Source organism: Oratosquilla oratoria, chromosome 6 (assembly GCF_046742065.1).
Source record: "Oratosquilla oratoria isolate Oo_2021 chromosome 6, ASM4674206v1, whole genome shotgun sequence".
NCBI classification, from domain to species: Eukaryota; Metazoa; Arthropoda; class Malacostraca; order Stomatopoda; family Squillidae; genus Oratosquilla; species Oratosquilla oratoria.
This window is the reverse complement of record NC_134782.1, coordinates 40526529-40539549: the sequence shown is the minus strand read 5'-3', so window position 1 is coordinate 40539549 and position 13021 is coordinate 40526529. Positions and strand designations below refer to the sequence as shown.

Here is a 13021-nt window from a genome sequence, read left to right as displayed (position 1 = left end):
ATTCTTGGTCTCAGATCAAGATATTATTTTCAATAATTTCACATACAGAATCCTCTTATCAAAGTACGTTCCATGACGGAAGTGGAATCTACTCGTAATTCCGTTTAATTGAGGGATTCCCCGAAGTCAGTATTAACATTTACCTCAATAATCCCGTTTAACCATCAGCCACAACATAATCCTGATCACTTTTAAATTTTATTCGTGTCTGGGAATTTTACTTTACCAAGGAAAACCCTTCGCAACCCCGAAAAAAAGTGAAAAAAACGCAAAAAAGTAAATCACATTTCCCGCCAATCTGCGCGCCATGCAGGACGACTCGCCCGGACTTGTTGAAAACAAGATCAGCTCCACTACCTTCCTCCCACCTCTTCCGTCTTGCTTCGCTCCCCACCACACCCTGACCTAGTGGCCAATGGACGCCCTTCGTCAGTCCGTCCGTGCGGGAGCACATGGAACGTTGAATTAGTGGTGCTGTCTGGATGCTGGTTCCAGTGTTAGTTATAGTATCAGTAGTGAAGAAAATCGTACCGAAGTTGTTCAGTGAAGCTGTGTCGTGTACTTGTGCGCGTTTCAGTGTTGGATTTTCGAACACAGCCCGCGCTTTTCAGTTATTTTCGAATTTGATGGAGCGACGACAAATGAACGACTTGTGCTGTATTGAAATAAACAGAACACCAATGTTTTTTCGTGTTTTGTGGTTTGTACTTGAAGCCAAGAACAACATTGTGATTCTTTGTCTTTGAAGTAGTGTTATTTTTTATTGATCGACGACAGCGTTCGAGTACAATGAGCGAGCGATGGAGTGGACAATAGACTGTAAATTGTGCTGTGTTGTGTAACAATGCAAGCAAGTAATTCTGTGAATTCGGAAGTGTATGTTCAGAAGTTGAATGAAATAGTTAACGTATAAAAACAACACCTTTGAAGGATTTCTGTTGTTAACGTTATACGATATCATTCAACGAAGAGAAGGATTTGGAGAGTGACAGTCGATAACTTATCACGGTTAGAATTTTGATAATGCATCTCGTTATGGCTAACACCATGCAATTTAATTAAAATTGGAGCCGTGAAATATGAATAATTTTATTATGAAGATGTAAATTAGAGATTTTATTCTTGTTATGCTAGCGGGTTTGCTAAGAACAGAAAAGTTTCACCGTTCACTTCTTTATGATGCGAGCTACTTTTTAGTGTGGGTTAGTTTTTTTCTTTAAGTATACGACAGTGAGGTCGTATTAGTTCAGAGATGTTTTTATACAAACATTTGCGACATAGTACTGCTTTCACTATTTTAATATAGTGTGGCGTTTATTCCCGCAGACTGCCTACATTAATATTTAATAACTTTATCTGCATTTAATATATTTAATGCTCTAATTAACTTTTCAGTAAATATATGTTGAGCTTCAGAAAGGCGGTGTGGGACGACAATGTCGTCGTTTTGTTTTACCCAGAATGCATTTCCTTGTGGATCGTCTCCAAGCTGAATCGAATCGTTGGTTATTAAACAGAATAAAATATCGACAATATATTACCATTCAGGATTGATTGATTGAAATAATTCCAACCATTTAACAACAATAAAGTCCTTTAAAAAATAACCTCCCGACTTTAAGGATTATTAATGTAGCGGGTTTTTATAGCAATGACGTCAAATTATAGATATATATATATATATATATACGTATATATATATATATATATATATATATATATATATACATATATATTAATATTATATATATATATATACATATATATATATATATAATATATATATATATATATATATATATATATATATATATATATATATATATATATCTTCCGTACTGAATGACATTTTTCTTTTATCTCATCATTCGAGAAAAAAAATCTGTCTTAACCATATTTGTTAAATTCAAAATGGCGATGGGGTAAAAACACATTGGTAAATACTTACCTTCAATAGTCATCTGTCGTTAAGCGATTTTATTCATCTGCGGGGGTAGTAAATTAAAACATTTTGAAGGTTGATACCTATAGTGGCCCCCCTGCGCAATAACATGCACAGTGTCCCATATTGAACAGCGCAGGGGATCCGTCTGTCTTGTGGTAGAACTTAAAAAAATATTGAACAGATTTACAATTTTTCTAGTACAAAGAGCGTTAAGTGGGGTTTAATTGTGAAAGCGAAAATATAGAAAGTCTAGTGAAAGAAACTAGTATGGCAGGTGTCGTTTTTAGATAACACACACACACACACACACACACACACACACACACACACACACACACACACACACACACACACACACACACACACACACACACACACACACACACACACACACACACACACAAACACACACACACACACACACACACACACACACACACACACACACACACACACACATATATATATATATATATATATATATATATCTATGTGTGTGTATGTGTGTGTGTGTGTGTATTAGTTTTTCATGTGAAGAACTTTGATCTTTAAACAATTAACATACAAATTTCTACCCCAAATTGCAGTCCATATTGCCGGTGATGGGAAAACTACCGGCGCTGAGTCCCTCACTATTCCTGTAGGAGAACTAGTAGTTCCCAACTATTCTCTAGCACTAGTACCTCTGACTATTCGGTTATGGACTATTCCCGACTTCTTGCCTTCGGTGGACTATCACCAGGACGGAAGAACTAATACCTACTATTCACCTACTAGTCACTTCGGCTTCTTCCCACCGGTACTAAGGTACTTACCACTCACTCCCGAAGCCAGAGAGTACCAGGGGAAATACCGGGAGTTCTGGTTCCTCGTGGTATCTTGGAGTTGGTACCTGGGGAAGTACTTGGTACTCTTGTACCACTTTTGTGGTATTCTTGGACTTGGTACCTGAGGGTTCTCGGCCGGTACTAAGGTATCTGGTACCGGAAGGGTCAACAGGGACGCCCCCAGTCCCCGGTACTTGTGCCCTTTGTCATTCTGACGACGTAGGAACTACCCGCCGTCAGTATGGTTCTCTGTGGGGTAAGCATTTTTGTGTTCCTATTAATTTATTTTTGTTTTATTTTTTCTTATATCTTATATACATCTTTTATTTTTTCTATAGCTTTAAGTTTCTATGTATCTATATTTTTTGTGTGTTCCTATTTTTTTTGTCTATCTTTTTTGTGTTCATTTTTTATATCTATGTTTCTATATTTTTGTATGTTTGTAATTCTATGTTTCTTTATTTTTGTGTGTTTGTATTTTTGTATTTTTATGTTTCTATATTTTTGTGTGTTTGTATTTATGTCCTGTATTCTTACATTTAGTAGTTCTATTTTTCACTTTTGTATTTCTATATCTTTGTATTTTTATGTTTTCATATTTCCATGTTTCTACATCCTCATATTTTTATGCTTTTATCTTTTTATACATACATATACCAAAGGTTTTTTCCCCCTACACGGGGGGTAGCCAGAAAGAAAAAGGCATAGAAACCACTCCCATTCATTCCATTTCCTATATATTCCACTCCCCTTCACCCTCCTCCCTCTCTCCCATCTTGGCACCTCCTGGATGACGGGTCATCCCTGCATCCTGTCCACTGCCCTAGGTCAGAAGCAGTGTCGCAAAGCACAGCACATCCACAGCAAGGCCGCATCATAAATTCGGCTACTCCCCCTCTCCGTCCCCCCCATGTAGAAAAGGAGAAGACGGGGAGAAATTCCTTTGGGCTGCGTCAAATATTTTCTCGTACATACTTCCTCAGCCCACATCCCCCACCCACTCCCCCTCATGCATCACAGCATCATCTATACACAACCCCTCTCCATTCACCCCTATCTTCTGTCCTCTCCCATCCTTCCTCCACAGATATTCCTCTCTTTTGTAATGCCCCTTTCACCCCATCCATCCATCTCATCCTAGGACGCCCCTTATATTCACTCCTTCCACCTCTGCCTTCCACACTTCTTTTACTAATCTTTCTCCACTCATTCTTTCCATGTGTCCAAACCATCCTAATACTCTTTCACCAACCCTATCTCCCAGTTCCCTTTCCACCCCTGTTCTCCTCCTCACCTCCTCATTTCTCACTCTATCCACCCTAGTAACCCCTATCATACTTCTCAGACATTTAATCTCAAACACATTCAAACTCCTTCTCTCTTCCTCTCTCATGGTCCATGTTTCTGCCCCGTACAGTGCTATTGGCACAATCACTCCTTTATATAACCTCCTCTTAGCATCCATTCCCAGATGTCTATTTCTCATTACATTTTTTAATCCACCAAGGCATTTACTCGCTTCTCTCAATCTACATTCTACCTCCACCCTCACTCTTCCCTCTCCTGCCACATTCGCACCCAAGTATCTGAAACTATCCACTTCCTCCAGCCTTTCAACCTTAATGCTCACTTTCAGCCTACTGTCACTCTCTCCCCTTGTACATCTCATCACCTTACTTTTGCCCACATTTATCTTCAGCTTCCTTCTTTCACACACCTTCTCAAACTCTGTCACTAACTTCCTCAATCCCTCCTCTGATCCTGCCACAAGCGCAGTGTCGTCAGCAAACAACAGCTGGCTCACCTCCCACTTTTCTCCATTTTCTTTAATCATTTCCAACCCCTGACCCACTACCCTTGCATTCACCTCTCGCACCATCCCATCCATGTACAAATTGAACAGCCAGGGCGACATAACACACCCCTGACGAAGTCCCACCTTTACCTCATACCATTCACTCTCTCCATTTCTAATCCTAACTCAAGCTCTACTACTCTCGTAAAAACTCTTGACTGCTCTTAACAGCTTTCCTCCTATCCCATATATCTGCAGTACCTCCCACAGTGCCTTCCTGTCTGCCCTGTCGTAAGCCTTTTCCAGATCCATAAAAGCCCAAAAAACATTTATACCTTTTTCCTATAGCTTTCTCACATATCTATCTTCCCACAAAAATCTGATCTACACAACCCCTACCTGTCCTAAACCCACACTGTTCCTCACCAATTACTCCCTCTGTTCCTCTCCTAATCTTCTCAATCAAGACCCTCCCATAAGCCTTCCCAACTACACTCAACGAGCTGATCCCTCTGAAACTACTACACTCACACTTGTCCCCCTTTCCCTTGTAAAGCGGAACTATACAGACACTCCTCCAGTCCTCCGGCACTCTACCCTCTCTTTTTATGGTTTTATTTTTTATATTCCTATATTTTTTTACTTTTATATTCTTATTTTTTCATATTTTTATATTTTTATAGTCTTATGAGGTTCTAAATTCACCCGGACACACACACACACACACACACACACACACACACACACACACACACACACACACACACACACACACACACACACACACACACACACACACTTCAACGAACGGACGGCTTAGAAGACGTTCTGAAGAAAATTGAAGTTTTGTGGATCCCAACGCAAAGAGAAGTGCCTATTGTATTTACAGGGTGGGGGAAATTGCTCGTGGGGTAGTAGGAAAGTAGGGAAAGAGGAGAAGGGGAGGGATTACTGAGGGAAATGGAAGGAAATGAGGAAGGAGTAGAATTGGCCCAGGCAGGCAGGCGAAAGGTAAACAAACGACCCCCCGATCAGCTGAGCGACGATGAAATGTCTAATAAAAATGTAAAGTTTAGAAGTATAGAAAAGAGCAATACAGTAGAAAGTGATGAGAATATTTTCCAGGGATTTAAAGAGGGTGGGGGGACACAAACTGACAACACTAGAAGAGAAGGTCGATAAGATGATCGAGGACTTGGAGCGTAGGTTCGGTCATGTTAACAACATTCTACAAAGGGTTGAAAAATTGGAAGAACTAGAGAAGGCGAACAAAAACTTAACTGATGAAATAGAAAACCTGAAAAGACAGTTAAAAGAAGTAAAGGTGGAGAATGAGGAATTGAAGAGGAATAGTAAAGAAAACAGGGAGGGATGGAAGTCGATAAAAGAAAACAGTAAAGTTGCATTTACTGATATAATTAAACAGCAAATGAGAGAACAAACTGAAGACTCAGTTATTAAAGTGATGAGACAGAAGGAGAATATAGTAAGAGACTTAGCTGACAAAAAGAAATGTATAATTATATTAGGAATGGAAGAGAAACATAACCCAGATAGAACCTCAAGAACCAATGAGGAAAATGAAAAAGTAAGCAGTTTACTAAAATTAGTTCAGGAAGATGAACCAGAAATTATGAAGGAAATTGAGGAAAAATTCAGGCTCGGAAAGTATAGTACAGATAAGACCAGACCAATTAAGATTAAATTCAGGTCACAAACGACGGCAGAGAATATCTTATCCAAAACAGGGAAACTAGCAACAAGTGAACAATATAAAAAGGTATGGATAAAAAGGGAAATGAATAAAGAGGAAAGAGAGGAAGAAAAGCAGAAAAGACTTGAAGCTAAGAAAAAAAAAAAAAACGAGAGCAGAACGGAGTCAGAGAAAGAGAGATTCTATTGGAGAGTAGTAAATATGAAACTAAGGCAGTTCGACATACAAGAGAAAAACAAAAGGGAAACAGAGAACACAATGGAAGTGACAGAAAACTAAGAGTGTCTTACACAAATATAGATGGATTAATAACAGGATTGAATGAGCTGAATGATTATTTGAAAGAAAAAGAACCGGACATAATGGGAATTGTAGAAACAAAATTAAAAGGCCCACTACCACCCAACAGTGTAGGACATGATGCATATAATTATTGGATTAAAAACAGAGAGAAAAAGCAAGGGGGTGGAGTTATGTTCCTGACTAAGAAGGATATAAACGTGAAGGGTGTCATATATGGAAATAATACAGTAGAGATGATTATGATAGAAGTGGAAGACAGAGATAAGAAGAGCAGAAAATTTGTGATAAATTATGTGCCTCCGAAAACAGCCTCATGGGAGGAGAGTGAACATAAAAGTATGTTAGAGGACACAAAGATAACATTAAATAAAATAATGGAAGATGGAGGAAGAATAGTTATAATGGGCGACTTTAATTGCAAAGAAATCTGCTGGGAAGAAATGACAATAAAGGGAGGAGACGGCTCATGGGGAAACGCTCTACTTGAGATGATTACTGACCATACAATGACACAATGGATACAGGAGAACACCAGGTATAGAAATGAAGAAGAACCATCGAGACTAGACTTAATAATTACATCTGAACCTAGAATAGTGGACAAGATTGAATATAAAACACCAATAAGTAAAAGTGACCACATATTGATTGAACTGGAACTTAATGAAGAAAAATATATGAAAAGAAATGAGCAATATAGAAAAGGAAGAATGATGTATGAAAAAACAAACTTTGATAAAATAAGAGAATTCTTTCAACAAGAAAACTGGGAAGAAATATACAAAGAAGAAACAACAGTAGAAGAGAAATGGAATATTTTGACAAAATTTTACAAAAAAGGAGTGGAAAAGTATGTCCCAAGACAAAAACAAGAAAAAGAATATGTAAAATGCTGGTACAACAAAAGTTGTAAGGAGTTAAAAGACAAAAGAGACAAAGCCTGGACCAGATGGAAAAAAGACAGAAGACCTGAAAAATGGAAAATATATACCGGTTATAGAAATGAATATGTACAAACGTGCAGAGAGGAAAAGAGAAAATATGAAAAAGATATCATAGAAAAGTGTAAAGATCAACCAAAACTATTCTACAGATTTGTAAACAATAAACTGAAAAACAAACAAGACTTGGAGAAATTAAGACAAGAGGGAGTTGAATACACTGAGGAAATGGAAATGGCGGAAATTATGAACAAACATTTTAAATCAGTGTTTACAAGGGAGAACATACAACCTGAAGAGATTGAATGGAAAGAGAAAGTCCCCCCTATGGAAGAAATAGAAGTAACAAAGAATGAAATATTGACACACTTGAGTAATCTTGATGTCAGAAAATCGCATGGACCAGATGATATAGCAAACTGGATTCTGAAAGAATGCAGTAATGAACTGGCAGACAAAATACATAGCATAATAAGCAGTTCCTTGAAAGAAGGAAAAGTTCCAGAAGATTGGAAAAAAGCAAATATAGTACCTATATATAAAGGAGGAAATAAAGAAGAACCTACAAACTATAGACCAGTCTCTCTAACAAGTACAATAGCAAAAAATTGTGAAAGAATTATCAAAAGTAGATGGGTAAAATATTTAGAAAAAAACAAAGTGTTAAATCCAAGGCAATTTGGATTCAGACAAGGACGATCATGCATCACCAATTTAATATGTTTCTATTCAAGACTAATAGATATAATACAAGAAAGAGATGGATGGGCGGACTGTGCATTTCTAGACCTAAAGAAAGCTTTTGACAAAGTACCACATAAGAAGTTGCTTAAGAAATTAGAAACTCAAGGAGGAATACAGGGAAAACTACTAAATTGGATGGAAGACTTTTTGCAAGAAAGAAAAATGAGAGTAGTGATAAGAAACCAGCACTCAAAATGGGATGAAGTAATAAGCGGTGTTCCGCAGGGAACAGTTCTGGCCCCAATAATGTTTGCTATATATATTAATGATATGGATGAAGGAATTGAAAGCTATATGAGCTTCTTTGCAGATGATGCAAAACTACTGAAAAGAGTGAAAATTGAAGAAGATTGTGAATCACTACAGAGAGATCTAAATATAGTACAGGAATGGAGTAGGAAGTGGGAGATGGAGTTCAATACAAAAAAGTGTAGTATAATGGAATTTGGAAAAAGCAAAAACAGAATAACAAGAGCATATAAATTGGGAGAAGAAGGAATAAAAAAAGTAGAAAATGAGAAGGACCTGGGAGTCATTGTTATGAATAATATGTCACCTGAGAAACATATAAATAATATTTTTGGAGAAACTTATAATTTAATAAGAACAATCAAAGTTGCATTTACATACCTGGATGAAGAAATGGTGAAGAAAATCCTAATCACCCTGATAAGACCAAGATTAGAATATGCAGCAACGATATGGTCACCAAGTACAAAAAAATGTATAAAAAAACTTGAAAGAATACAAAGAGCAATTACAAAACTGGCATCAACACTCTCAAAACTATCATATGAAGAGAGACTAGAAAAACTTGAACTACAGACACTAGAGCAAAGAAGAGAGAGAGGAGATTTGATAGCTATTTACAGAATCATGAAAGGCATAGAAATTACTGATAGAGAGAATCTGATAAAATGGGATGACAGAAATACAAGAGGACATGGAAATAAAATAAAAAAAGACAGCTATAGAAGAGACTTGAAAAAGAACAGCTTTCCTCACAGAGTAATAAACAGTTGGAACAAGTTAGATGAGAAAGTGGTGTGTGCAAAAACAATACATGAATTTAAAAATAGTTTAGATAAAATGAGATATGAAGACGGGACCCCACGAGCATAGCTCCCCTTCCCGTAAAATACAACTAGGTAAATACAACTAGGTAAATACACACACACACACACACACTTTCAACGAACGGACGGCTTGAAGAACGTTCTGAAGAAAAGTGCAGATTGTGGATCCCAACGCAAAGAGAAGTGCCTTTTTGTATTTACAGGGTGGGGGGAAATTGCTCGTGGGGTAGTGGGAAAGTAAGGAAAGAGGAGAAGGGGAGGGATTGCTGGGAAAATGGAAGGTAATGAGGAAGTAGAGGACTTGGTCCAAACAGACCGCCGTAAAGTAAACAAACGACCACAAGACGAGCTGGAGGACGACGGAATGTCTAATAAGAATGTAAAGATTAGAAGTATAGATAGGAACAATACAGTAGAAAGTGATGAGAATATTTTCAAGGGATTTAAAGAGAGTGGGGGGGACACAACCCCCCCCCCCCCCCCCCGACTGACAAGACTAGAGAAGAAGGTTGATAAGGTGATCGAGGACTTGGAGAGTAGGTTAGGTCATATGAACACCATTTTACAAAGGGTTGAAAGATTGGAAGAACTGGAAAAGGCGAATAAAAACTTAACTGATGAAATAGAAGACCTAAAAAGACAGTTAAGAGAGGTAAAGGTGGAGAATGAGGAATTGAAGAAGAATAGTAAAGAAAACAGAGAAACGATAGCTAAAGAAAGTAAAAATTGGAAGAAAACCCAAGAAGGAAATAAGGTTTCATTCACTGACATAGTCAAACAGCAATTGAAAGAACATACTGAAGACTCAGTTATTAAAGTGATGAGACAAAAGGAGAATATAGTAAGGGATTTAGCAGACAAGAAGAAATGTATAATTATATTAGGAATGGAAGAGAAAAACAACACAGATAGAACCACAAGAATCAAAGAGGAAAATGAAAAAGTAAGCCAATTACTAGAATCAGTTCAGGAAGATGAACCAGAAATTATGAAACAAATCGAAGAGAAATTTAGACTCGGAAAGTATAGCACAGACAAGACCAGACCAATTAAGATTAAATTCAAGTCACAAACAACGGCAGAGAATATCTTATCCAAAACAGGGAAACTAGCAACAAGTGAACAATACAAAAAGATATGGATAAAAAGAGAAATGAATAAAGAGGAAAGAGAGGAAGAAAAGCAGAAAAGACTGGAAGCTAAGGCAAAAAACGAGAACAGAACGGAGTCAGAGAAAGAGAGATTCTATTGGAGAGTAGTGAACATGAAACTAAGGAAGTTCGACATACAAAAGAAAAACATAAGGGAAACAGAGAACACAATGGAAGTGGCAGAAAACTAAGAGTGTCTTACACAAATATAGATGGATTAATAACAGGATTGAATGAGCTGAATGATTATTTGAAAGAAAAAGAACCGGACATAATGGGAATTGTAGAAACAAAATTAAAAGGCCCACTACCACCCAACAGTGTAGGACATGATGCATACAATTATTGGATTAGAAACAGAGAGAAAAAGCAAGGGGGTGGAGTTATGTTCCTGACTAAGAAGGATATAAACGTGAAAGGTGTCATATATGGAAAGAATACAGTAGAGATGATTATGATAGAAGTGGAAGACAGAGATAAGAAGAGCAGAAAATTTGTGATCAATTATGTGCCTCCGAAAACAGCCTCATGGGAGGAGAGTGAATATAAAAGTATGTTAGAGGACACAAAGATAGCATTAACTAAAATAATGGAAGACGGAGGAAGAATAGTTATGATGGGCGACTTTAATTGCAAAGAAATCTGCTGGGAAGAAATGACAGTAAAGAGTGGTGATGACTCATGGGGAAATGCTCTACTTGAGATGATTACTGACCATTCAATGACACAATGGATACAAGAGAACACTAGGTATAGAAATGAAGAAGAACCATCGAGGCTAGACTTAATAATTACATCTGAACCTAGAATAGTGGACAAGATTGAATATAAAACACCAATAGGTAAAAGTGACCACATATTGATTGAACTGGAACTTAATGAAGAAAAATATATGAAAAGAAATGAACAATATAGAAAAGGAAGAATGATGTATGAAAAAACAAACTTTGATAAAATAAGAGAATTCTTCCAACAAGAAAACTGGGAAGACATATACAAAGAAGAAACATCAGTGGAAGAGAAATGGAATATTTTGACAAAAATTTACAAAAAAGGAGTGGAAAAGTATGTCCCAAGACAAAAACAAGAAAAAGAATATGTAAAATGCTGGTACAACAAAAGTTGTAGGGAGTTAAAAGACAAAAGAGACAAAGCCTGGACCAGATGGAAAAAAGACAGAAGACCTGAAAAATGGAAAATATATACTGGTTATAGAAATGAATATGTACAAAAGTGCAGAGAGGAAAAAAGAAAATATGAAAAAGATGTTATAGAAAAGTGTAAAGATCAACCAAAACTATTCTACAGATTTGTAAACAATAAACTGAAAAACAAACAAGACTTGGAGAAATTAAGACAAGGAGGAGTTGAATACACTGAGGAAATGGAAATGGCAGAAATTATGAACAAACATTTTAAATCAGTGTTTACAAGGGAAAATATACAACCTGAAGAGATTGAGTGGAAAGAAAAAGTCCCCCCTATGGAAGAAATAGAAGTAACAAAGAATGAAATATTGACACACTTGGGTAATTTTGATGTCAGAAAATCGCATGGGCCAGATGAAATAGCAAACTGGATTCTGAAAGAATGCAGGAATGAACTGGCAGACAAAATACATAGCATAATAAGCAGTTCCTTAAAAGAAGGAAAAGTTCCAGAAGATTGGAAAAAAGCAAATATAGTACCTATATATAAAGGAGGAAGTAAAGAAGAACCTACCAACTATAGACCAGTCTCTCTAACAAGCACTATAGCCAAAATTTGTGAAAGAATGATCAAAATTAGATGGGTAAAGCATTTGGAAAAAAACAACGTACTAAATCCGAGGCAATTTGGATTCAGACAAGGACGATCATGCGTCACCAGTTTGATGTGTTTCTATTCAAGGCTAATAGATATAATACAAGAAAGAGATGGATGGGCTGATTGTGCATTTCTAGACCTAAAAAAAGCTTTTGACAAAGTACCACATAAGAAGTTGCTTAAGAAATTAGAATATGAAGGAGGAATACAAGGTAAATTGCTGAATTGGATGGAAGACTTTTTGCAAGAAAGAAAAATGAGAGTAGTGATAAGAGATCAGCACTCAAAATGGAATGAAGTAATAAGCGGTGTCCCGCAGGGAACAGTTCTGGCCCCAATAATGTTTGCTATATATATTAATGATATGGATGAAGGAATTGAAAGCTATATGAGCTTCTTTGCAGATGATGCAAAACTACTGAAAAGAGTGAAAACTGAAGAAGATTGTGAATCACTACAGAGAGATCTAAATAAAGTACAAGAATGGAGTAGGAAGTGGGAGATGGAGTTCAATACAAAAAAGTGTAGTATAATGGAATTTGGAAAAAGCAAAAACAGAATAACAGGATTATATAATTTGGGAGAAGAAGGAATAAAAAAAAGTAGAAAATAAGAAGGACCTGGGAGTCATTGTTATGAATAATATGTCACCTGAGAAACATATAAATAAGATTTTTGGAGAAACTTATAATTTAATAAGAACAATCAAAGTGGCATTT

General features: G+C 36.7%; 1 protein-coding gene across 3 annotated transcripts in view; it reads left to right on the top strand.

Annotated features, from left to right (window-relative positions):
- The first annotated feature begins 356 nt into the window (after positions 1-356).
- Positions 357-13021, top strand: part of LOC143026431 (uncharacterized) — a 79253-nt gene continuing 66588 nt past the window's right edge. For 2 of the 3 annotated variants that reach the window (XM_076186782.1, XM_076186780.1), the window contains exons 1-2: positions 357-496; positions 2533-3028. In XM_076186782.1, the coding sequence (XP_076042897.1) occupies positions 3014-3028 (15 nt within the window). In that variant the 5' untranslated portion in view covers positions 357-496; positions 2533-3013. The remainder of the gene's footprint in view (positions 497-2532; positions 3029-13021) is intronic. The other variant, XM_076186781.1, reaches the window with a different exon arrangement.